Source organism: Hemitrygon akajei, chromosome 1, assembly GCF_048418815.1.
Source record: "Hemitrygon akajei chromosome 1, sHemAka1.3, whole genome shotgun sequence".
In the NCBI taxonomy this organism is placed as follows: Eukaryota; Metazoa; Chordata; class Chondrichthyes; order Myliobatiformes; family Dasyatidae; genus Hemitrygon; species Hemitrygon akajei.
This window is the reverse complement of record NC_133124.1, coordinates 64,644,991-64,670,248: the sequence shown is the minus strand read 5'-3', so window position 1 is coordinate 64,670,248 and position 25,258 is coordinate 64,644,991. Positions and strand designations below refer to the sequence as shown.

At 42.2% G+C, this 25,258-nt stretch overlaps 2 protein-coding genes across 2 annotated transcripts in view; one reads left to right on the top strand and one right to left on the bottom strand.

Moving 5' to 3' along the window:
- Positions 1-25,258, bottom strand: part of decr1 (2,4-dienoyl CoA reductase 1, mitochondrial) — a 43,786-nt gene continuing 18,528 nt past the window's right edge. The window contains exons 5-10 of the mRNA XM_073044494.1: positions 19,763-19,910; positions 11,214-11,313; positions 8,387-8,459; positions 5,642-5,788; positions 3,146-3,208; positions 1-137 (exon numbers count right to left, since the gene is read on the bottom strand). Coding sequence (XP_072900595.1) covers positions 78-137; positions 3,146-3,208; positions 5,642-5,788; positions 8,387-8,459; positions 11,214-11,313; positions 19,763-19,910 — 591 coding nt within the window. The 3' untranslated portion in view covers positions 1-77. The remainder of the gene's footprint in view (positions 138-3,145; positions 3,209-5,641; positions 5,789-8,386; positions 8,460-11,213; positions 11,314-19,762; positions 19,911-25,258) is intronic.
- LOC140727237 (uncharacterized) lies at positions 79-19,085 on the top strand. Its single transcript, XM_073044505.1, has 2 exons — positions 79-379; positions 16,748-19,085. Exon 2 carries the CDS (start codon positions 16,950-16,952, stop codon positions 17,781-17,783), a length of 834 nt encoding a protein of 277 aa, XP_072900606.1. The 5' UTR covers positions 79-379; positions 16,748-16,949; the 3' UTR covers positions 17,784-19,085.

Here is a 25,258-nt window from a genome sequence, read left to right as displayed (position 1 = left end):
AAGGCATTTTTTTACCAGTAAACAGGCATAACAATCTTGTCCATGTGTCATTTATAATTGTTGTTGATTTGTACCACTTAGGAGCCTTTGGTTTTTCTGATGAGGGACTCCAGCATGTCCCATTGGTCACTTGTAACCTATGATTAAAAAAAAGAGAATTTAAATGTCAAGCTTAAGTAGATTTAAGGTGTCTGCCACTTTCTGAACATCTACTTTACGCAACTTTGCTTTTACGAAAAAAGACGCCCGCTTTAAACTTGTGTTTACCCCGAGAAAGACTACCATGACTGTGAAGCCTTGCGTGGGCAGGTGTGTGAGCATGCATGTACGTGCCGATTTTTTTCTACAAATTGGTTTTGGCTCAACCTTCCCAATTCTGGTAAGTGAATCTACACTGTACATACATTATTTCTACTTTATATAGCTGTGTATTTATCACATCATTCCTGCTTTTACTATATGTTAGTGATATTTTAGGTTTTATGTGCTATTTGGTATAATTTGGTAAGTTATTTTTTGGGTCTGGGAACTTGACGGTAGAGGAGGCCATGGACAGACATGTCGGAGTGGGAGTGGTCTGTGGAATTAAAGTGTGTGGCCACAGGGAGATCCCGCCACTGCTGGAGGACTGAGTGCCGGTGTTCGGCGAAACGGTCTCCCAGTCTGCAGCAGGTCTCCCCAATGTATAAATGGCCACATTGGGAGCACCGGGTACAGTATATCACCCCAGTTGACTTGCAGGTGAAGTGGTGCCTCACCTGAAAGGACTGTCTGGGGCCAGGGATGGTGGTGAGGGAAGAAGTGTGGGGGCAGGTGTAGCACTCTTTCCGTTTGCAGGGATGAGTGCCCGGAGGGAGGTTGGTGGGGAGGGTGGGGGGGGGGGGGGGGGGTGAATGGACAAGGGAGTCGCATAGGGAACAATCCCTGCGGAAAGCTGAGAGTGGGGGGGGAGGGGAAGATGTGGCTGGTGGTGGGATCACGTAGGAGGTGGTGGAAGTTACGGAGGATTATACGTTGGATCTGTAGGCTGGTAGGGTGATAGGTGAGGACCGGGGGACTCCATCCCTGGCGAGCTGGCGGGGGGGGTGGGGTGAGGGCAGAGTTGATAGTGGACAAAGGGAAGCCCCTTTCTTTAAAAAAGGAAGACATCTCCTTTGTCCTAGAATGAAAGGCCTTATCCTGAGAGCAGATGCGGCGGAGGAATTGAGAGAAAGGGATAGCATTTTTGCAGGAGACAGGGTGGGAGGAGGAATAGTCTAGGTAGCTGTGGGAGTTAGTAGGTTTGTAGTAGACGTCAGTGGATAGGCTGTCTCCAGAGATAGAAACAGAAAGATCTAGAAAGGGGAGGGAGGTGTCGGAAATAGACCAGGTGAATTTGAGGGTGGGGTGAAAGTTGGAGGCGAAGTTAATGAAGTCGATGAGCTCAGCATGTGTGCTGGAAGCAGCGCCGATGCAGTCGTCAATATAACATAAGAAAAGAGGAGGACAGATACCGGTGTAGGCTTGGAACATAGATTGCTCCACATGGCCGACAAAAAGGCAGGCGTAGCTAGGACCCATGCGGGTGTCCATGGCTACACCTTTAGTTTGGAGGAAGTGGGAGGAGCCAAAGGAGAAATTGTTAAGGGTGAGGACTAATTCCGCGAGGCGGAGAAGAGTGGTGGTAGAGGGTGATTGGCTGGGTCTGGAATCCAGGAAGAAACAGAGAGCTTGGAGACCTTCCTGGTGGGGGATAGAGGTATATAGGGACTGGACGTCCATGGTGAAAATGAGGCGGTGGGGGCCAGGGAACTTGAAATCTTTGAAGAGATGTAAAGCATGGGAAGTATCATGGACATAGGTGGGAAGGGATTGAACAAGGGGAGATAAAACAGAGTCGAGATAGGCAGAAATGAGTTCAGTGGGGCAGGAGCAAGCAGAGACAATGGGTCTGCCTGGACAGGCAGGTTTGTGAATCTTAGGTAGGAGGTAGAAACAGGAAGTGCGGGGTGTGAGAACTATAAGTTTTGGTGACCGTGGATGGGAGATCTCCCGAGCTGATGAGATCGGAAATGGTTTGGGAGATAATGGACTGGTGCTCCCTAGTGGGGTCATGGTCCGGGGTAGATAAGAGGAGGTGTCAGCGAGTTGTCATCGTGCCTCCGCTATGTACAGGTCGGAGCGCCAGACGACAACAGCACCCCCCTTATCAGCGGGTTTGATGGTAAGGTTGGGATTGTTGCGGAGGGAATGGAGAGCAGAGCGTTCAGAGGGGGTAAGGTTGGAATTGGAGCAAGGGGTGGTGAAGTCGAGATGGTTAATGTCCCGATGGCAATTAGAGATGAACAGATCCAGGGCAGGTAGAGGTCCTGGGCGGGGAGTCCATGAGGAGGAGGAGGGTTGGAGACGGGAGAATGGGTCATCGGTGGGGGTGGGAGAGTCCCTACCGAAGAAGTGGGCTCGAAGATGGAGCCGGTGGAAGAAGAGCTCCACGTCCTGGCGCACGCGGAACTCACTGAGGTGAGGGCGAAGGGGGACAAAGGTGAAGCCCTTACTAAGAACAGAGCGCTCAGCCTCAGAGAGAGGAAGGTCGGAGGGGATGGTGAAGACCCGGCAGGGTTGAGAGCTCTGGTCCGAGGGGGGTGGGAGGCTGGTGGAGTCAGCGGGGAAGGGGTGGTGGTGAGAAGAAGCTGAAGCCCCCGAGGGCCCGGGAACCGGTGACTGAACCTCAGGCTCAGAAAGATCAGATGGCAGCGTGCTGGTGGGGGAAAGGGAGGCGGCTGCGCTTTACACCGTTTCGGCTTACAAAGGTTTAATAGGAACGCTCTACCTTCGGATAGCGGGGGAAACCTGTACAGTATTTATCTTTTTAAATCATAACAGATACCAATGGGAAATAAAGCAACTTAATAATTCTTCAGCAAGTAATGAGAAACAAACTTTGCTCTTTAATAGTACACAGACTAGTTATTGGATGTATGTTGGACGGCATCAGTAATGATCATATTTTTTGGGTGAGAAATACATTAATCCCTGCAAACATCTCTAGAGTTAATGGAAAATCGGTTTGTTATCTATGGTATTTTCGCTTTGCCTTCCATGTAGAAATTATGGCTAAGTGAAAGGTACATAAAATAAAGGCTTCATGGTGAAAAGACGATGTTACCTTTTGCAGACTGTTAAATTCACCAGCTATTGAAGGAAATTCACCACCGTCAAATCTTATTACCTATATTAAAAAAAAAACACATTCAGCTATGTTTGGCTTAAAACCAAACAATGAAAAAACTTAAAAACACAAAATGCTGGCAGAACTCTGCAGGCCAGACAGCATCTATGGGGGGAGGCAGTGATGAAGTTTCGGGCCGAAAGCCTTCATCAGGAGTGAAGTAACATGGGATGATCGAGGGGGGGATAAGAAGTGGGGGGAGGGATGGAGTAGAGAGCTGGGAAGTGATAGGCTGAAGGGAAATGGGCTGGGGGAAGGTGGAGAATTATGGGAAATAAAAGAGAAAGAAAGGTAGGGCTGGGGTGAGATTATAGTGAGGGGGGAAAGAGAGAGAAAGAGAGAAAGGTTTCAAGACCTCCATTCATACCCCTGCCCCCCTTACCCCATCCCTATCTATAATTTTAGTCTGGTTCTCTTTCTCTTTGTCCCCCCTCACTATAATCTCCCCCCAGCCCTACCTTTCTTTCTCTTTTATTTCCCATAATTCTCCACCTTCCCCCTAGCCCATTTCCCTTCAGCCTATCACTTCCCAGCTCTCTACTCCATCCCTCCCCCCACTTCTTATTCCCCCCTCGACCATCCCATGTTACTTCACTCCTGATGAAGGCTTTCAGCCCGAAACGTCGTCACTACCTCCTCCCATAGATGCTGTCTGGCCTGCTGAGTTCTGTCAGCATTTTGTGTTTTTATTTATTTCCAGCATCTGCAGATTCACTCGTGTTGCCAATGAAAAAACTTTACTGCAGAATTAAAACAACATGATTGTTTCATTCCAGACTCTCTTCTTCCTATCCATTTCTTTAATCCTACGATTTCCCACCCTAACAGTGCTCCTCCATTTCTGCCCTCACAAAACAGCTTTGATGTCTTTTGATGGACAGCTTTGATGTCTTCTGAAGCTTAGGGCCCAAACTCTGGAAATCCCTTCCTAAATCTCTCCACCTCTCTCTCCTTTTGAGATACCCGTATCCATTGTAATAGATTATGCGGCTCTGTGTGAAATTTTGTTTGATAACATTGCTACAAATTTATTTTGACTGCTTTAGTATATTTGGAACAATATATAAATGCAGTTTGATGATGCAGATGTTCTAATAGAAGGTATTTCATCATATTCCTATCTTCCATTGCAGACCTTTTTCAACATTGGGAGGCAAGGCTCTGAGCATTAAATATACAGTTCTGATTCATTCAGCAGTCTTTTTTTCTCCCCTTGAGAATTTTTTTGCTACAGAATGATCTAAAGGTCTGGAAAATTATCAAACTTTTTGTTAAACTGGATACAGAGAACATTTCATTTGTGAGGAAGAATGAACAGTAAGAATGTAAAATGCAATATCCGATCATTTGGAAATCCTATGTATATAATTCCACTCACATTTGCCCTGGTTCTCACATTCTCTTCCTACTAAGGCAGCAGTTTCTGCACCCACTTCCTGCTCACCAGGACCCTGTGTAGTTTCGTCGGCCACACTCCTTCAAAAATTACCTGGTTCAGATTCCTAAAATCACTTCAAATTTACTGGTTTCACAGGTGCTTTACTGTATATCTTTAAAAAAAAGTGACATCCAATAGTCTGGAAAATCTGCTACTCTGGCACCAAAATCCGCTACTCTGGCACCAAAATCCAAAATGTGCCAGATTAAATTGAATTTTATTATAGTTAGACCTCTTTGATCTAACACAGTCAGTAGAAAACCAACAGGGTTCAGAAAAAATACTTCATTAACCAAGAAGTATCTTGCTACCAAACAGGTTAAAGTTAAAGTTAAACAGGTTAAAAATGGTTTGGATACATTTATAGAAGAGCTGGAAAAGTATAACAGGAACAAGGAAATAGTTGGTTACCTTGAAAGATTTAGATATGGAAAAACAGGACAAGGTTCAAAATGAATTCCCATAATATCATGGAATGGTTGGTCTGAACGGCCTATTTCTGTGCCTGACATCCTACAATCCTTTGCAGTCCTGGCTTTTAAGTGCCATTTCCAATTAAGCATCCTCCCATAGATAACGCCATTAGGTCACAGAGTTAAACAGCACAGAAACAGACTTTCTAGCTCTCAATGACTATGTTGACCATTAAGTATCTATCTACACTAAAAAAATTGGCAGTAATCGTTCTGTAGCCCTCTATGCCTTGGCAATTCCTATGCTGGGAGATTGCCTGCTTCCACCATCCGCTCATGCAGTGCATTCTAGATTTCAACCACTATGGGTGAAAATGTCCTTCCTCAGATCCTATTTAAATTTCTTACTCTTTATCTCAAAATCTATGCCCTCTAGATTTATAAAGGGCATAAAGTAGATTTTCTACTACCTACCCTAGTTTTTTGTACTATCTTTGCTATGATTAAATCCTCTTGATGGAGATAACCAAGGATAATATACCATTTTAAACAAAGAGCAAGACAATACAAATGGTAACCTACTGCTCCTGTAATCCAGTTGGCATAATCACTGCACAGGTAAGCAGCAAGATTGGAGATTTCATTCACAGTACCAAAGCGGCCCATCGGAATTCTCTTCAGCATTTCTTTTTCAAACAATCCACTTGGGTCAAGTCGACTAAAGGCACCCTAAAAAAGGTTAAAATAAATTACAAATGCTACAAGTAGACTAGACAAACAATATTAATGTCAAACATTATTTGACTAAAAATAGGTTTAGCTTTAGCTTGAAGTACAATTATTTTGCATGGTAAAAAAAGAAAATAAATATTTTAAATAGGTATGTAAATACATTAAAATATTTTTTAAATTTTGAGGACATTAGAAATCAGAGCAAAATTACACATGTCACCTCAAGCCTGCTCCACCATTTGATCATTAGTCTGAATTCTACTTTACTGCTAGATTCCCATAATTCCCTATTCAAAAATTCTTTGTTGTCTATAATATATTTAATAAACTGCACTATACTGTTGGCAGAACAGTGGTTCCAGAGAATGTAAGTTGGCTGCAATGTGCATCACTGTGTTCTTGAGCTACACACAGTAGCTCAGAGGTACAGAATGGAAGTCAGGGGTATGAAAGTATTGGGTTTGCTGTCTGTGAAGTTCTGAACACAAACAAAGTTCTTAAGCCCTATCCATTATAGACAGCTACGGGTACCCTCATTAAAGAAAGGTTATACTTTAGCCACCAACACTTCAAAAGCTAGATCACTTCCTTGTTGTTTCTCCTCAGCAAGTTTAGCTGTTAATATCCACTGTATAAATAGTGGGTCCTACAGTGGGAGATACTTCTAGCTAGCCAGGTACTTTAAATACAATTCATTTATTTTTAGTCATACACTTTTAAATATGAATACAATTCTCAAAACATACTTAAAACTCAGAGGATTTCTATATTATAAAAGATTTCCAAATTACAAATGATTTCTAAAACACAAGGGATTTCCAAAATACAGGTAGAAATCCGATAAGCTAAAAAGACATACCAATGAACTGCAGACGAACAAGTCACTATCGCACAAACTGAAGGCAGGGGAATGGATTCTAGTCACCCTGTCTTTCTGTCATAATTCTCATTGTTCTTAACAAGCCTGGGTTTGCTCTTTAACATTTATACCATTCTTTTTCTCTACACACATCTGATAATTTTCAGATACCTTTGCTGGGACATTCACACAGATGGTCTAAAGCTTCTGGTGATAGAGATACTAGACACACAAAAATAATGCTGTGAGGGTTGATTCTCCGAATACACAAATCTAACAACTATTGAGAGATCAGATACTTGATGTGCTAAGTGATAGTACCAGTCTGGTCTATAAACTTCCTTCATCTAAATAACTTACCCAGTATTGCCTAGTTTGATGAAGGCCCAATTAACATAACCCAAGTCATCAGACTCCTCAATACTCAAGAGTCGAGACTGACATCTACATCATTTATTATTATATTGTAATTTGTCCTCTACTGTGCCTATTGTTTTGTTTATATAATTATTGTACTGCATTGTTTTGTGCACTTTATGTAGTCCTGTGCAGGTCTGTAGTCTAGTGCAGTTTATATGTTTTACATAGTCTAGTGTAGCCTTGTGCTGTCTCACATTGTCTAGTGTAGTTTTGTGCTGTTTCATGTAGTGCCAGGGTCCTGGAGGAACGTTCTTTCATTTTAACTGTGTACTGTAACAGCAGTTTATGGTTGAAATGACAATAAACTTGATTTGACCTCTTGAGCAGCCTGCTCTTTATAGACTGATCATTGCTTGCAATTTACATTAAGAACCGAAGACTGCTTCTTGTTAATGACAAGAAGGCAAGCAAGGAATATTAGTTGGGAGTTTAACTTATTTAAAAACAACTCTTTGAACCCCTGGAAGAGGCAGCTGGTGTGTCAGAAAGCTGAGCTCGGCCACCCAGGCCCTGGACAGTGAATATCCATCACAAGCTGTGGTGTATTTGACCTCTCACTCCAACGGTGATTCCCTGATATTGTGATCTGACATTGGCTACCTAGTCCCTAGTTTTACAGCAGCTCTAGCTGATACACCCAGCATAGCCCCATTCATTTGAATAAGGTCACCATTCTTCACTGAGGATAAAGGTCCACAGAACGGCAAAGGATAACAACAATTTCTTAACCTAGTGGCACTGGAAATGATGCTCCTCGGTTATACTTAGACTATGCCTACTTCCTACATTTACTGGACACAGAGAGAAATGAAAACTACATCTTGTCCATGATTATGATCATTCAAATCTCTTTTACCTATCTACTTAAGTTTTAAGGCTAGCCATAAGCCTACATCATTATATTCCTAATACAGTTCTGAAGAATATTCTCCTGATTACCAACAACTAACAACTGCACATAAGAATGTGCTTGCATGTTTACTAATGGACATGGTACTACTGAACTAATTTCAAACTATAAACAACTGAGAATGAACAAGAGATAAGGTAGTAGTTAAATAACCTTACAAATATCAATTTAGAAATGCATAGTAAACTATGCCTCAAATTAAATAGTCATAAGGTTACAGATGTCACAGATAAAGAAATACGAGAGCAATGACAATTTTACAAGTTACAGGTTACTGCACATATATGCGAACATGGTACATGGAGTTGAGGTTGTAATCAGATCAGCTATAATCTTATTAAATAGCAGAATAGACTTAAGGGGCAGATTGGCTTGTTTGTGACCCTAATTCATATGTTCATAATACCTTTGTTTTAATCGGTCCTGGTTGAATTATATTGAATCTCATACCATATCGACCCCATTCAGCAGCCAGTGATCTGTGAACGAAAACAAAAGAAAGTTTGTAGTATTTCTGCACAGGTTGAATAACAAAATCTACCTATATGTTAACAGTTGCATTTTGTGGCAAAACAAAGTATCGATATTGATGATGAAATTTACAAAATTATGTGAAAATATCTTTGCCTACATCGTCTAATACACTAAATGGAGTTCAGAAAGCAGTCATCTAATTTGTATTATTTTTCATGAATAAGTGGTCTATAAAAAACAGCATGTAATCTTCCATAATGGCACAATGTGGCCCTAAGAACTTATTCAACCAACCGCGGATCAGGAAAACCCAGAAGTTCTCTCTCCAGCACTTGCTGTTGGTACATGTACAGACTTTTTTCTTGTCATTATTCTCCAAACAATACAGTATAACAACTATTTACATAGCATTTACATTGTATTAGGTATTATAAATAATCTAGAGATGATTTAAAGTACAGGCAGTCTTTAAGTTGGATTTGTACACAAGTCGGAACAGGTACATCCGGTATTATTTAGCATCAGTTAGTCAAACGTTTGTCTTACTATATAGTATATATTTTACCTTTTTATGCATATAAAACACTTAAACATAAGTATTTCAATAATTGAACCACTGCGTCGCTTAGTAATAATTGTAGCTTTAATTGGGACAGGGCCTTTCGCATGCTCCATTACTCTCACTTTATCCTTTAAAATTGTTCTGATCGTTGACTGACTGTAGCCTAATGCTTTTCCAATGACTGATGGCTTTTCACCTCTTTCCGATCACTTTATTTTCAACTATGATCGCTTTCCGTCAATGGAACAGAAACACTGCGGGTAGCGTTCCTAAAGTCCACCACACTGAGACATGTTAAATAAGGGACTTGAGCATCCACGTTTTTTGGTATCCATGAAGGGTCCCGGAACCAATCTCCCGCAGATAAGGAGGGCCAACTGTATATCACCATCCCCCCCCCCCCCACCCCCCAAGACAGCACCAGTAGCATTGATGTCACCAGAGCAATCTGGGTTTTCATCTTGTCATAGTCAATCTTTCTGTTCTCTCCAACCCTCCCCTGGCCCCGTCCACATACCCATCCACTGGTGAACTTTAACAAAAGATCATTCACTTGAAAATTAAATCTTATTTTGCAGATAATGTCTTTATAAATGTAGCATTTTCTGTTTTTATTACAAATTCTTAACATGAAAAGACTAACATAAAGCTTACAGTAATTTTCTGGCTTCGACAATCCAGAAGATTTTAAATCATTTAAAATTATAACCTAGATTTTGCTATGCACCACGAGATAATGACATTATTTATTTCTCAGGTGTGCCTTCAAGTAACTGAATTTGCTACAATTGAAGAGGAAAACTGAAATTAATAAGCTATCCTTTAAAAAAAAGGATCAAGAAGCACTGTGAACTGGGCAGGAAACAGTATGCCTTGTCAAATAAGTATTTTGAAAAATTCTCACAAGCTAGGGAAGACAGATTTGAATTTGTTGGAAAATTCAAGTATAAAAAGTGAATTAAAAGGATATAAAGATGGGATTTAAAAATGTATGTGACAAGGGAACAACTCATGTTGAGTTTTAATAAATTAATATTTTAAATAATTGAATGAGGTCAATGTCCATAGATTTATAGCCATAGAATAAAACAGCATAAATATAGGCCCAACAAGTCCATGCTGACCAAGATGCACATTTAACTAGTCCCGATTTCCTGAGTTCAGACCATATGTCTCTAAGCTCTGCCCCTCCATGTATCCATTGAAGTGTATCTTATATTATTCTGTTGTAACTGGCTCAACCACTTCCTCCGGCAGCTTGTTCAATATGCTCACCACTTTCCACGAGAACAAAGTTGCCCTTCAGGTTCCTTTTAAATCTTTCCCCTCTCATCGAGTTCATAGTATAAGCCATATGCTGGTCTGACTTTCCAAAATGCATCAGCTCACACTTATGTGTATTGAAATCCATTTTCCACTCCTCAACCCACTTCCCTAACCGATCAAGATCCCCTAGCAATCTACGATAAACTTCTTCACTATCAACACCACCTTCTAATTTTGTCATTCCTAAACCTATTGATCAATCTTTTAGCATCCAAATCATTTATATAAATAACAAATAGCAAGGGTCCCAATATGACCCTTGTGGCACACCAATAATCACCGGCTTTCATTCTGAGAAACCACCACCTTCTGCTTCCTACCTCGGAGCCAATTTTAAATCCACCTAACTAGCTCTCCGTGGATTCCAACCTTTCAGACCAAAGCAGGACCTTGTGAAGGCTATGCTGAACTCTAAATAGTAAACATCCACTGCCCAACACTCATTTACCTTTATGATTATCTCTTCAAAATAACTCTGAGGTTTATCAAGCACTGACTTTTCATGCACAAAACTACACAGACTCTTCCTAACCAAACTCTGTCTATCCAAATGTGGTCCCTCAAAATTCCTCCAGTAACCTTCCCATAAATAATCTCTTGCTGCGCACTTATTAAAGAATTTAAAAATTCACACTAGTGAAGATCGTTGGTAACTGTAATGGAAGCCTTGGCGACAATAATGCTGATTCATGTTCTTTTGTTGGTGGGCATGCATTTCAAAGTTCTAGCATTGTTGTACAGGGCAAACGAAATAGCAACTCTGGCTTTTTGTTATTACTGGACATGTGTATATGTTCAAAAATAATTACTCTTTAATAACAGAGAGAAATGATGACATTGATATTGTCATCAACTATCTAAAAATACCTACTTGCTCATGGCTTCTACTCCTGCTTTTGCTGATGCACTGGGCATCACAAATCCTGACCCAGTCTCTGCATAAATGGTAGTAATGGCTAGGAAAGCTGCACCTAGAAGACAGTGATTTGGAACTCACTAAATAATTATAAATGGTAAACATTATAGAAAATATACAAAAACTAAGTGGTGAGAAAAATAATTTGGAGCATTTTTGAAGTATTAATAAAATAATCCTATTCTTTGAGAAACTAATGATACAGCCAAGTAACTGCAGTGCACTCTTAGGTGATACACTGCAGTTATAGTATCCCACTCATGAAAGAATGAATGCTTTAGGTGGCTGGGATGCAAATGAAAAGTCAAGCGCTCATAACGTTAATTCTGTTTCTCTTCATTTGGACAACATTTTACCTTCTAAGTATTTCTAGCCTTCTCTGTTTTATGCCACTTTTTTTTTCTCTGATCCATGACCATAACATCTTCTATGGGCAAGTTCACAACTCCGTAACTATTGAGGTAGCTATGAATACAGGTTAGTATGTATCTTGCATGAAAGCATTAAACTGGTGGGGGGGGGGGGGCAGTTGGAATTACTAGACTGTGAGACAGGAACTAGGGAATGCTAATTGGGAACAGCTTCTTTTGAGTAAGCTTAAATCTGACACGTGGAAGTTGTTTAAAGACCAACTTCACAAGGTTCAAGACAGGCATGTTTCCATCAAGAAGGAAGGACAAGAATGACAAAAATGTTAGATGACTAGAGCGGTTATGAATTTGGTCAAGAAAGAAAAATGTATGGGTCAGGAAGCTAAAATCGATGAGCTCTGGAGGATTATAAAGAAGCTAGAAAAGAAGGTAATAAGTGAATTAGGAAAGCTGGGTGGGGCCAGGAGAAGTTCTTGGCAAGGAGGATTAAAAAGAATCCAAGGCATTCTATACATACATCAAGAGCATGAAGATAATTAGGGAGAAGGATAAAGAAGGGGACATATGCTTGGAGGTGATGAATGGGGGCAAGGCCCTAAATGAGTACTTAGCATGGATATTCACCAAGGAGAAGAACACAGAGGATAGAACATAGATGAATACAGCACAGTACATGCCCTTTGCCCCTTTGATAGTGTTCTGACCCTTAAACCTACTCTAAGGTCAATCTAACCTTCCCTCCCACATAGCCCTCAATTTTTCTTTCGTTCATGTGCCTATCTAAAAAATCTTAAATGACCTGGTAGCGCATTTCATGCATTAACTAGACACTTTGTAAAAACTTACTTCTGACATCCCCCCCCTCATATTTTCCTCCAATCATCTTAAAAACTATGCCCCCTCGTAATTAGCCATTTCCACCCTGAGAAAAGTCTCTGGCTGTCCACTCTATGTGTCTTAACAGCACGTGCACCTCAATAAAGCCACCACTCGTGCTCCTTCGCTCCAAAGAGAAAAGCCTTAGCTCACTTAACTCATCCTCATAAAACATGCTCCATGATCCAAGTAAGTCTCCTCTACACACTATATAAAGTTTCCACATCCTTCCTAAAATGAGGCCACCAGGACTGAACACAATACTCCAGGTGTGGTCTGATCAGAGTTTAATAGAGCCACCACAATACCTTGCAGCTTGAACTCAATCGCCTGACTAATGAAAGCCAGCATACTGTGTGCCTCCTTAATCACCCAACTCATTCATAAAAATCAATTTGCACAGCAACTTTGAGGACCTTAATATCCCTTTGTTCCTCCAAATTGCCAAGAATCCCACCATTAATCCTCTATTCTGCCTTGAAGATCAACGTTCACAGTTCTCACCATTTGCCACTTCTCAGCCCATCTATGCATCCTATCAATGTCCCTTTGAAACTCATGACAAACGTCTACACTATCCACAATGCTATCAATCTTGGTGTTATCTGCAAACTTACTAACCCACCCTTCCACTTCCTCATCCAACATGTATAAAAAGCATGGAGAGTAGGGGTCCCAGAACAGTTTCTTGTAGAACATCACTGGTCATTCACTCCAGACAGAATATACTCTCTACCTTCTCACTTTCTGTGGAGCTTGAGACTGCGGGAACAGTTACTTGTGGAGTGTGGCAGCAGATTTCAAAAATGAGCGGTACCTTTTGAAACTCCCTGCTGAGCTTAAGAACATTTGGGTTATTAGGTACTTGGCAAGGGCTAAAAGAAATGTTAGGTTTAAGTGATGTGGCAATTTTGGGAGCAGCCATTGTGTGAGTGGGACAGAGGTTCAAGGGGGAACTGCGGCTTTTGCTCAAGAGGCTTCAGTGAGAGGCAGAGGCTAGTTTGAAGTTCTTGTTGTTTCTCTTTTTTAATGGTGCCTAATGAAAATAGTGAGATGGATCCCAGGTTAGTGATGTACTCCTGTAGTGACTCCTGACAGCCTCATCTGCGAAAGGGTATCTGGGTACAGCTCTACAGACTATGTTAGGAACTGGAGCTGGATGACCTTCGGCTCATTCGGGAGAATGAGGAAGTGATAGATAAGAGCTACAAGGAGGTAGTCACACCTAAGTTGCAAGAGGCAGATAGCTGGGTAACTGTCAGGAGAGGGAAAGGGAATAGGAAGATACTGCAGAGTACCCCTGCAGCTGTTCCCCTCAATAATAAGTATACCGCTTTGGTTACTTTTGGGGAAAGCTGCAGCAACCAGGTCTCTGGCACTGAATCTGGCTCTGTGATTAGAAAAGAATGGGGGAAGAAGAGAGCAGTGGTAAAGGGGATTCAACAGTCAGAGGAGCAGACATGAAAGAGATACTTGGATGGTATGATGCCTTCCAGATGCCAGGGTCAAAAATACCTCGGATTGAGTCTGCAGCTTTCGTTAGCTTATTTAGTTTGGCATGACATTGTGAGCCAAGGGGGCTGTTCCTGTCCTGCACTATTCTATGTTCTATAATCTGTTGCCTTGTAATATCACCATTTTATAAGACATAGGAGCAGAATTCAGCATCTCGTCCCATCAAGTCTGTTCCGCCATTCAATCTTGGCTGGTTTATTATTCCCTCTCAACAACATTCTCTGTCCATTTCCCCATAACCTTTGACATCCTTACTTATCCAGAACCTATCAACACCTGCTTTAAATATACACAAAGACTTGGTCTCCAGAGCTGTCTGTAGCAATGAATTCCAGATTTACCATCCTTGGCTAAAGAAATTCCTCCTCATCTCTGTTCTAAATGGACATTCTTTGACTCTGCGGCTGTGTCCTTTGGTCTTAAAGCTCTCCAACTAGTGGAAACATCCTCTCCACATCCACGAGGAAACCTGCACATGCTGGAAATTCAAACAACACACAGAAAATGCTGGTGGAACACAGCAGGCCAGGCAGCATCTATTAGGAGAAGCACTGTTGACGTTTCGGGCCGAGACCCTTCGTCAGGACACATCCACTTTATCCAGACCTTTCAATAATCAGTAGGTTTCAATGAGATCTTCCCTGATCCTTCTAAACTCAAGAATGTACAGGCTCAGAGCCGATAAATGCTCCAGAAACGGAAAACTTTTCGTCCCTGGATCATTCTTGTAAACATCCTCTGGACCCATTATAACAGCAGCATATCCTTCCTTAGACTTGAGGCCTAAAACTGCACACAATACTTCAAATGTGATCTGAGCAACACCTTTTAATGCCTCAGCATTACATTCTTGGTTTTATTTATATTCAGATTCATTTATTTAGCAGATGTATATTGGAGCATACAGTGAAATGCATTGTTTTCAATAACAACCAAAAGGTGTGCTGGGGACTGCCTGTATGTGTTGTCATATATTCTGGCAACAAAATGGCAGGCCCAAAACATTCAGCAGAATAACACACTCAACAACAGCAGCAGAACCAGCCCCTTTTTCTCCTCCTATCCACCCACTCACATATAGAGACAGTCACCCAGCTCCAGGACAGGCTGTCTCCAGACTTCCAGAGTGCTTGCATGCAGACATCATGCCTTCCAAATTCCCCAATGGACTCAAAGATCCAGGCTTCGCCATTGAACCTCAACTTTCGATATAATCTCCAGGATTCGCCAAAGCCCGGACTCCAAACTCTAGGCCTCGAACTCCAGACACACTGGTGACAGGACCCTGAGTTCTGGACTCACAAACTCACCAACCTAGGGGGTCACGAGTCCGAGTGCTTCTTGAGTGGATAGTCCTCCAACAGATAGAGCCACTGTCCTCGGGAGACTTGCCGACTAGTCTTCAAACACAGCGCTTGCCAGCCTGACACCTGTCCACTGATGTCCTTTGTTGCACATCCATGTTGCTGACCTTCATGCAGAGCGCAGAGCGGCAGACTCTGGCTAGACTTCAAATTCACCACATCCCATTTCTAAACCCTAAACTGACCCTGACTCCTCTCTCTGTGCCTAAAACCATCCCCACAAACCTAAATAACAACTAAGTCTATGCCATGACCGCTATAGAGACTGCAGCTCAGAGCTATCTTGACCTTGAAATCAGAACTAATTTTGATTTTGATGTCCAGGCCTCTTAAAATACAATGCTAATACTGCCTTCGTTTTCCTTACCACTGACTCAGTCTGCAAGTTAACCTTTAGGGAATTCTGCACTAGGACTCCCAGGTCACTTTGTAATTCCAATTTCTGAATTCTCTCCCATTTAGAAGATAATCATGCCTTTATTTCTTCTGCCAAAGTGCATGACTGTACACTTCCTATGCTATATTCCACCTGCTACTTTGCTCATTCTCTCAACCAACTCAAGTACTTCTGCAGGCTCCTTGCTTCCTCAGCTCCACCTACCCCTCCATCATTGTATTCTCTGTAAACTTGGCCAAAGCTCCATCAATTCCACCATCCAGATCATTAATGTATAAGATAGAAAGTAGCGGACCCTACACTGACTCCTGGGGAACACCAATAGCCCAGCAACCTACCAGAGAAGACCTTTATTGCCACTATTTGCCTTCTGCAGTAAACCAATCTTCTATCCATGCTGGTAACTTAACCATAGGCATCTATCTTATTTAGCCACTGTATGTGTGGCAGCTTGTCGAAAAACCTTCTGAAAATCCAAGCAAGTAATACCTAGTGATTTTTCTCTGTCTATCCTGCTTGTTATTTCCTCAAAGAATTCCAACAGATTTGACAGACAATATCATCCCTTAAGGAAACATATTTTATCATGTGCTTCCAAGTACTCCAAAACCTCACCCTTAATAATGGACTCTTAACATCTCACGAACCACTAAGTTTTGCTAAATGGCCTAGATGGGAAGTGATGACTTCTGCCTCCCCATTAGAATGTTTGAGGTAGCTTATGTTTTTCTTTCTTACTTCTCTTTTAATATTAGTATATCTGTGCACTTGCAATGCTACTGTGACACTGTAATTTCCTTTAGGATCAATAAAATATCTATCCATCTATAATTTCCAGTCTTTCACCCCTCTCCCTTCTCAAACATATTAGCGAACCTCAAAAATTACATTTTAAACTATTCCAATTCTAATATAATCTTATCTACCTCTTCTTTCCTCCACATATCTACATGATGTTCGATGCAGACCATTTTATTTGCCATGTGAATTCACCTCTGTCTACATTCCCCCCAGCGCTAATGCTAAGGAGGCGCTCTGTGAACTGTATGGGGCTATTAGCGAACTGCAGAATGCACACCCTGATGGTCTGTTTATTGTCGCTGGTGATTTTAACCACACGAACCTTAAGTCAGTGCTCCCCAAATTCCATCAGTATGTGGACATTGCAATGAGAGGGGAGAACATGTCGGACCTGGTTTACACAAACAACCCTGACGCATACCGGGTAGAGCCCTGCTCCCACCTCGGATACTCAGACCACATCTCTGTTATGCTGATCCCAACATACAGACCGCTCATCAGGCGCTCCAGACCAGTTCAGAAGCAGGTGAAAACCTGGCCAGCTGGGGCCATCTCTGCTGTTCAAGACTGCTTTGAATACACTGTCTGGCACATGTTCAGGGAGGCTGCAACCGATTGCGACTCTACCAACTTAGAGGAGTACACAGCATCAGTGATCAGCTACAGCAGAAAGTGCATTGATGATGTTACTCTGTCCAAGACCATCACTATACATGCCAACCAGAAGCCATGGATAACCGCAGAGGTGCGTGCGCTGCTGAGGTCCCGCGACTCCGCCTTCAGAGCAGGCGGCAAGGCAGCTCTAACAAAAGCGAGGGCCAAACTGTCCCGAGCCATCAAAGGGGCAAAGCGTGCACATGCCCAGCTAATCCACAGTTACTTCCAGGACAACGGCGACACGAGGCGCATGTGGAAGGGCATCCAGGACATCACCAATTACAGGACAACATCACCTGACTGTGCAGGTGATGCCTCCCTACCAAATGCGCTGAATAACTTCTACGCCCGGTTTGAGGCGGAAAATGACATGGCGGTGAGGAAGTCCACCCCTCCTGTGAATGACCAGGTGCTGTGTCTCTCTGTGGCCGACGTGAGAAGAACCCTGTGCAGGGTCAACCCACGGAAGGCTGCTGGACCAGACAACATCCCTGTTAAGAGTGCTCAGAGGATGTGCAGACCAGCTAGCAGATGTCCTCACTGACATCTTCAACATCTCCCTGAGCAACGCCACCATTCCAACATGCTTCAAAGCCGCCACCATCGTCCCCGTGCCAAAGAAGTCTTCAGCGTCCTGCCTAAATGACTACTGTCCCGTTGCACTTGCATCCATCATCATGAAGTGTTTCGAGAGGCTCGTCATGAAGCATATCAGGACCCTGCTGCCCCCCTCACTAGACCCCCTGCAGTTTGCGTACCGTCCCAACCGCTCAACAGATGATGCCATTGCCACCACCCTCCACCTGGCCCTAACCCACCTGGACAAAAAAGACACATACGTTCGTATGCCGTTCATAGACTTCAGTTCAGCATTCAACACAATCATCCCTCAGAAACTGACTGGAAAGCTGAGCCTACTGGGCCTGAACACCTCCCTCTGCACTGGATCCTAGACTTCCTGACTGGGAGACCTCAGTCAGTCCGGATCGGGAGCAGCATCTCCAACACCGTCACACTGAGCACGAGGGCTCCCCAGGGCTGCGTGCTCAATCCACTGCTGTTCACTCTGCTGACCCATGACTGTGCTGCAACACACAGCTCGAACCATATCATCAAGTTCGCTGATGACATGACCGTGGTGGGTCTCATCAGCAAGAACGACGAGCCAGATTACAGAGAGGAGGTGCAGTGGCTAACGGACTGGTGCAGAGCCAACAACCTGTCTCTTAATGTGAACAAAACAAAAGAGATGGTTGTTGACTTCAGGAGGGCATGGAGCGACCACTCCCTGCTGAACATCGACGGCTCTTCGGTACAGATCGTAAAGAGCACCAAATTTCTTGGTGTTCACCTGACGGAGAATCTCACCTGGTTCCCTCAACACCAGCTCCATAGCAAAGAAAGCCCAGCAGCGTCTCTACTTTTTGCAAAGGCTGAGGAAAGTCCATCTCCCACCCCCCATTCCTCATCACATTCTACAGGGATTGTATTGAGAGCATCCTGAGCAGCTGCATCACTGCCTGGTTCGGAAATTGCACCATCTCGGATCGCAAGGCCCTGCAGTGGATAGCGAGGTCAACTGAGAAGATCATTGGGGTCTCTCTTCCCGCCATCACGGACATTTACACTACACGCTGCATCCACAAAGGAAACAGCATTATGAAGGACCCCATGCACCCCTTATACAATCTCTTCTCCCTCCTACCGTCTGGGAAAAGGCTCCGAAGCATTCGGGCTCTCACGACTAGACTATGTAACAGTTTCTTCCCCCAAGCTATCAGACTCCTCAATACCCGAAGCCTGGACTGACACCTTGCCCTACTGTCCTGTTTATTTATTGTAATGCCGGCACTGTTTTTGTGCACTTTATGCACTCCAGTGTAGGTCTGTAGTCTAGTGTAGCTTTCTCTGTGTTGTTTTTTTTTTATTACGCAGTTCGGTCTAGTTTTTTGTACTGTGTCGTGTAACACCATGGTCCTGAAAAACATTGTCCCATTTTTACAATGCACTGTACCAGCAGGTCGAAATGACAATAAAAGTTGACTTGACTTGACTTGATGATCTACCAAGAATCACCAGCATTTTCCTATTTTTATTCCAGAAGTAAATGCTCAACCTATCTCCCATAAATCAGGTTCAAACTCTAAGGGAAGTTTTACATTACCACTGAGTTTGCAAAACTATCCTAGAAGGATTTGATAATAACAATATGATTCAGGATCTAGCACTATCAAACATATCCTAAATATCTTTATTGCACTTAATATGCCATGGGGTACTTTGAATGAAACTGTAAAAAAGCAAGATCTAAAGTTTTCAGACCTGTCAAATAATATAACTGAAATAACTGTTATCTTCTATTATAGGCGAAAACAGGGATTGAATCCATCACTTTCCACTTTAAGCAACATTATCCATCTCAAAATAAGCATCAAGACAATCAATGTTAAACTTTCTTCTGATATATACAAATGAAATACACATTGTTTTCCATGTGGTTTCTAAAGAGCAAAATCTTCTTACCTTTTTTTGCTTTAATCAATTCTTTTCCAATTTCCAGAGTTACATATGCAGTACCATTGAGAACAATTTCTGTAATGGCTTTAAAAGCATTAGCAGAAAGTCTTTCCGAGGGTGAGATGAAGTTTCCAGCTGCGTTATTTATTATAACCTAGTGTGCAAGAAAACAAAAGTGTATCCAAACAATTTTAAACCTATCAAACTATAGTGCAGCTCAAAATTTCACATCATATGGATGGTTTGGGGTTTTGAGAGGGCACTCTGTCAGATGAATGTTTTGAATATTCAGAATTCAAAACCATATACAATTACCAATAGCACTGAAGGTACATGAAACCTCTACTCAGCCAAATGAAGCCACTGACAGGAGTGATTGCAAGGAAGAGGATTGAGTTTCCCTGTACTGGGAACCATGATTTTCTCACAGATATTTTTTGTAGTTTTGTATAAGACCATAAGACACAGGAGCAAAATTGGACCATTCAGACCATGAGTTTGTTTCGCCATTATATCATGGAATATTTATTATCCCTCTCATCCACATTCTCCTGCCTTCACCCCATAATCATTGATCCCTTGGCTAATCAAGAACCTATCAATCTCCACCTTAAATATGCTCAATGGCCTGACCTCCACAGCTGTCTGTGGCAATGAATTGCACAGATTCACTGCCATCATACTAAAGAAATTCCACCTCATTTCTTTTCTAAATGGATCTACCTCTATTCAGAGGCTGTGCATTGGTCCTAGACTGTCCCACTACAGGAAACATCCGCTCCACATCCACCCTAGCCAGGCCTTTCAATACTCAGAACCAGAATCAGGTTTATTACCATCAGAATGTGCTGTGAAATTTGTTAACTTAGCAGCAGTAGTACAATGCAATACATGATATATAAAATAAATAAATAAAACAATTACAGTGTGTACACACAGTCGGCCCTCCTTATCCGCGGGGGATTGCTTCCGGGGCCCCCCACGGATACCAAAAAACGCGGATGCTCAAGTTGGTGGACTTTAGGACCCAGCGGAGCTCTGGACCTTATTTAACCTGTCTCAGTGCCGTGGACTTTAGGACCCGGCAGAGCGCAGGACCCACCGCCTATCTGTTCAGGAAAACCATCACGATTGAAAATAAAGTGGAATTAATAAAGTGATCGGAAAGAGGAGAAATGCCATTGGTCATTGGAAAAGCGTTAAGCTACAGTCAGTCAACAATTGGAACAATTTTAAAGGATAAAGTGAGAATAATAGAGCATGTGAAGGTCCTGTCCCAATGAAAGCCACAATTATTATGAAGCAATGCAGTGGTTCAATGATTGAAATACATATGTTTCTTAAGTGTTTTATATGCATACAAAAGTAAAATATATACTCTGACAAATGTTTGACTGATGCAGAATAATACCAGATGTACCTGTTCCGACTTAGAGAACTTCCGTTTATTTTCAATTCCCGATCTGCTGTAACCTATGCACATTCTCCCATATACTTTAAATCATCTCTAGATTACTTATAATACCTAATACAATGTAAATAGTTGTTATACTGTATTATTTAGGGAATAGTGACAAGAAAAAAAGTCTGTACATGCTCAAACAATAAGTGCTGGAGAGAGAACTTTTTCTGATCCGCGGTTTTCCTGATCCGCGGTTGGTTGAATCCGCAAATGGGGGGGGGGGGGGGGGTGTGGATAGAGAGAAAATAGATTTAAACTGATGTAAAAATAGAAATAATATGTATATTAAAAAAATAAGTGAGGCAGTGTTCATGGCTTCAATGTCCACTTAGGAATCAGATGGCAGAGGGAAAGAAGCTGTTCCTGAATTGCTGAGTGTTTGCCTTCAGGCTTCTATACCTCCTTCCTGCCAGTAACAATGAAAAGAGGGCATGGCCTGGATGATTGGGGCCCTTAATATCGCCAGTCTTGGGTACTACGGAGGATAGTATCCAAGATGGAACTGACTCATTTTAGGACTTTCTGTAACTTCTTTTGGTCCTGTGCAGTAGCAACCCCCCCTCCCCCCCACCATACCAGACAGAGATGCAGCCTGTCAGAATGCTCTCCACAGTGCATCTATAGAAGTTTTTGAGTGTTTTAGTTAACAAACCAAATCTCCTCAAAGTGCTGGTGAAATATAGCTGCTGCCTTGCCTTCTCTATAGCTGCATAAATATGTTGGGACCAGATTAGATCCTCAGAGATCTTGACACCCAGGAACTTGAAATTACTCACTCTCTCCACTTCTGATTCCTCTATAAGGATTGATTCAATATTCAATAAGTTTCAATGAGATCTCCCTTCATTCTTATAAACTCCAATGAGTACAGGCCCAGAGCTATTTAACACACCTCATACGTTCACTCCTGAAATCATTCTCATGTACCTCCTCTGGACCCTTCTCCAATGCCAGCACATCTCTCCTTGGATAAGGGATCAATGATTTAGAAGACAGTTGCGATCCCAGATGGTGCAATTTCCGAACCAGGCAGTGATAGTCAGGATGCTCTCAATACAACCCCTGTAGAATGTGATGAGGATGGGGGGTAGGAGATGGACTTTCCTCAGCCTTCGCAGAAAGTTATTTATTGTAATGCCTGCAGTGTTTTGTGCACATAATGCAGTCCTGGATAGGTCTCTAGTCTAGTGTAGTTGTTGTGTGTTTTTTTCCTCTGTGTTTTTTTACATAGATCAGTCCAGTTTTTGTACTGATCATGGAACACCATGGTCCTGAAAAACGTTGTCTCATTTTTACTACGTACTGTACCAGCAGTTATGGTCGAAATGACAACAATAAAAGTGACTTGACTTGACATCTTTTCTTAGATAAGGAGCCTAAAACTGTTCACTATACTCGAGGTGAAGCCTCACCACTGCCTTATAAAGCCTCAACGTCACATCCCTGCTCTTATATTTTACAGACCTCTTGAACTGAATGTTAACATTGCATTTGCCTTCCTCACGATCGACTCTATCTGCAAATTAACCTTAGGGTGTTCTGCACATGGACTCCCAAGTCCCTCTGCGTCTCAGATTTTGGATTTTCTCCCTGTTTAGAAAATAGTCTGCACATTTATTTTTATTACCAAAGTGCATGACCATGCATTTTCCACTATATTTCATTTGCCACTCTCTTGCCCATTCTCCTAATCAGTTTAAGCCCTTCTGAAGCCTGCCTGTTTCCTCAACACTGCCTGCCCCTCCAGCAATCTTCTAATCATCTGCAAACTTGGCAACAAAGCTATCTATACACGTTTATTCTGTTCATCAAAGTGCACGGCCATATACTTCCCTACACTATATTCCATCAGCTACTTCTTTGCCCATTCTCCCAATCTGCCCAAGTCCTTCTGCAGACTCACTGCTTCCTCAACACTATTTGCCCCTCCAACTATCTTTGTATCATCTTCAAACCAGGCCCCAAAGCCATCAATTCCGTCATTAATGTATAACATGACAAGAAGCAGTCCCAACATCAGCCCCAGCAGAACACCACTAGTCATCGGCAGCCAATCGGAATTGGCCCCATTTATTCCAACTCTGCCTCCTATCAAGTTAGCCAATCTTCTCTCTATGATAGTATCTTATCTTGTTAAGCAGCTTCATGTGTGACACTATGTCAAAGGCTTTCAGAAAATCAAAGTACACAACATTCACCAACTTCTTTTACTATCCTATCTGTTACTTCCTCAAAGAATCCCAATAGATTTGTCGGGCAAGATTTCCACTCATGGAAACCATGTAGACATTGGCCTATTTTTTTTTAATGTGCCTCCAAGTACCCTGAAATCTCATCCTTAATAATGGACTCCCACATCTTCCCTACTCTGAAGTTAGACTAGCTGGTTTAACATTCTTTCTTCTATCTCCCTCCCTTTGTAAACAATAGAATAACATTTTCAATTTTCCAGTTCTGTGGAACCATTCCAGAATCTAATGATTTTTGAAACATCACTATGAATGCCTTGACAATTTCTTCAGAACCCTGGTGTGTAGTTTATCTGGTGCAGATGATTTACCTACCTTCAGAACTTTCAGCTTCCCAAGCATCTTCTCCTTAGTAATAGCAATTACACTCACTTCTGCCTCTTGACACTCTCGAATTTCTGGCATACTAAAGACTGACAGAAAATACTTATTGTTTGTCCACTGTTTTCTGTCCCCCATTACCATATCTCCAGTGTCATTTTCCAGTGGACCGACAGCCACTCTTGCCTCTCTTTTATTCGTTATATATCTGGTATCCCCTTTTATATTATTGGCTAGATTACCTTTATATTTCATCTTTTTTATCTTTAGGTCTCTTTTAGTTACTTTGTTAGTTTTTAAAATCTTCCCAATCCTCTAACTTCCCACTAATTTTTGCCATATTATATGCCCTCTCTTTTCCTTTGCTGCTGTTTTTGACTTCCCTTGTCAGCCATCCTCCCTTTAGAATACTTTATCCTTGGGATGTATCTATCCTGTGCCTTCGGAATTGCCCCCAAAAACTCCATCCTTTGCTGTTCTGCCATCATCCCTGCTGGAGTCACCTTCCAATATACCTTGACCAACTCCTCTCTCATGTTTCTGACTTTATCTTCTCCCTCTCAAACTGCACGGTGAATTCTATCATATAATGATCACTGCCTCCTAAGGTTCCTTTACTTTAAGCTCCCTAATCAAATTTGGTTCATTACACAACACTCAATCCAGAATTGTCTTTCCCCTAGATTGCTCAATCACAAGCTGCTTTAAAAAGCCATCACGCAGGCATTCTCCAAATCCTCTCTTGAGATCCACCACCAACCTGATTTTCCAAATCACCATCTCCTCTGACGTCTTCTCTCTTTTCTGGGTTGCAGTAATTTCAATAAAAGTAACTCTTGTTCAACATTAGCTCCATCTCCAACATGATGTGCTCAGTTTCAGTCACCATTGTTTGAAGTACACAAAGAAACTCAACACAGTGGCATAGAAACCCCACTGCCAACTAGCGTTTTGACGGTGAATTGCAGAGCGACACAGACACACCAATGCACAGGTATAAATGCTCACAACAGTGTAGGCCACTTGCGTAGAGCCTACACAGAAGTATGAATCAGCCTTAACACTACCCACAAGGATTCTCTATCTTCTGATCTTATGTCATCTCCTTCTAAGGATTTGATTTCATTTTTTACCAACAGAGCCACTCCACCCCTCCACCTACCTGCCTGTCCTTTCGATACAAGTTACATCCTTGGATCTGATGATCTTCTTTGTCACGCAACTTCATACCTGCCAATCTCCATCTGAGCTGCAAGTTTATCTACCTCATTCCTTTTACTTCATACAATCAAATATAATATCTTCAGTCCTGTATTCAACACCCTCATGTTACACTTTAACTCATCTGACTAATTGCAATTTTGCCCCATCATCTACCTGTCCTTCCTCACAGTCTCGCTGCACACTGCATCTACTTGTACACCAACAGCCCCATCTTCAGCCCTATCACTCCGGTTCGCATACCCCGCT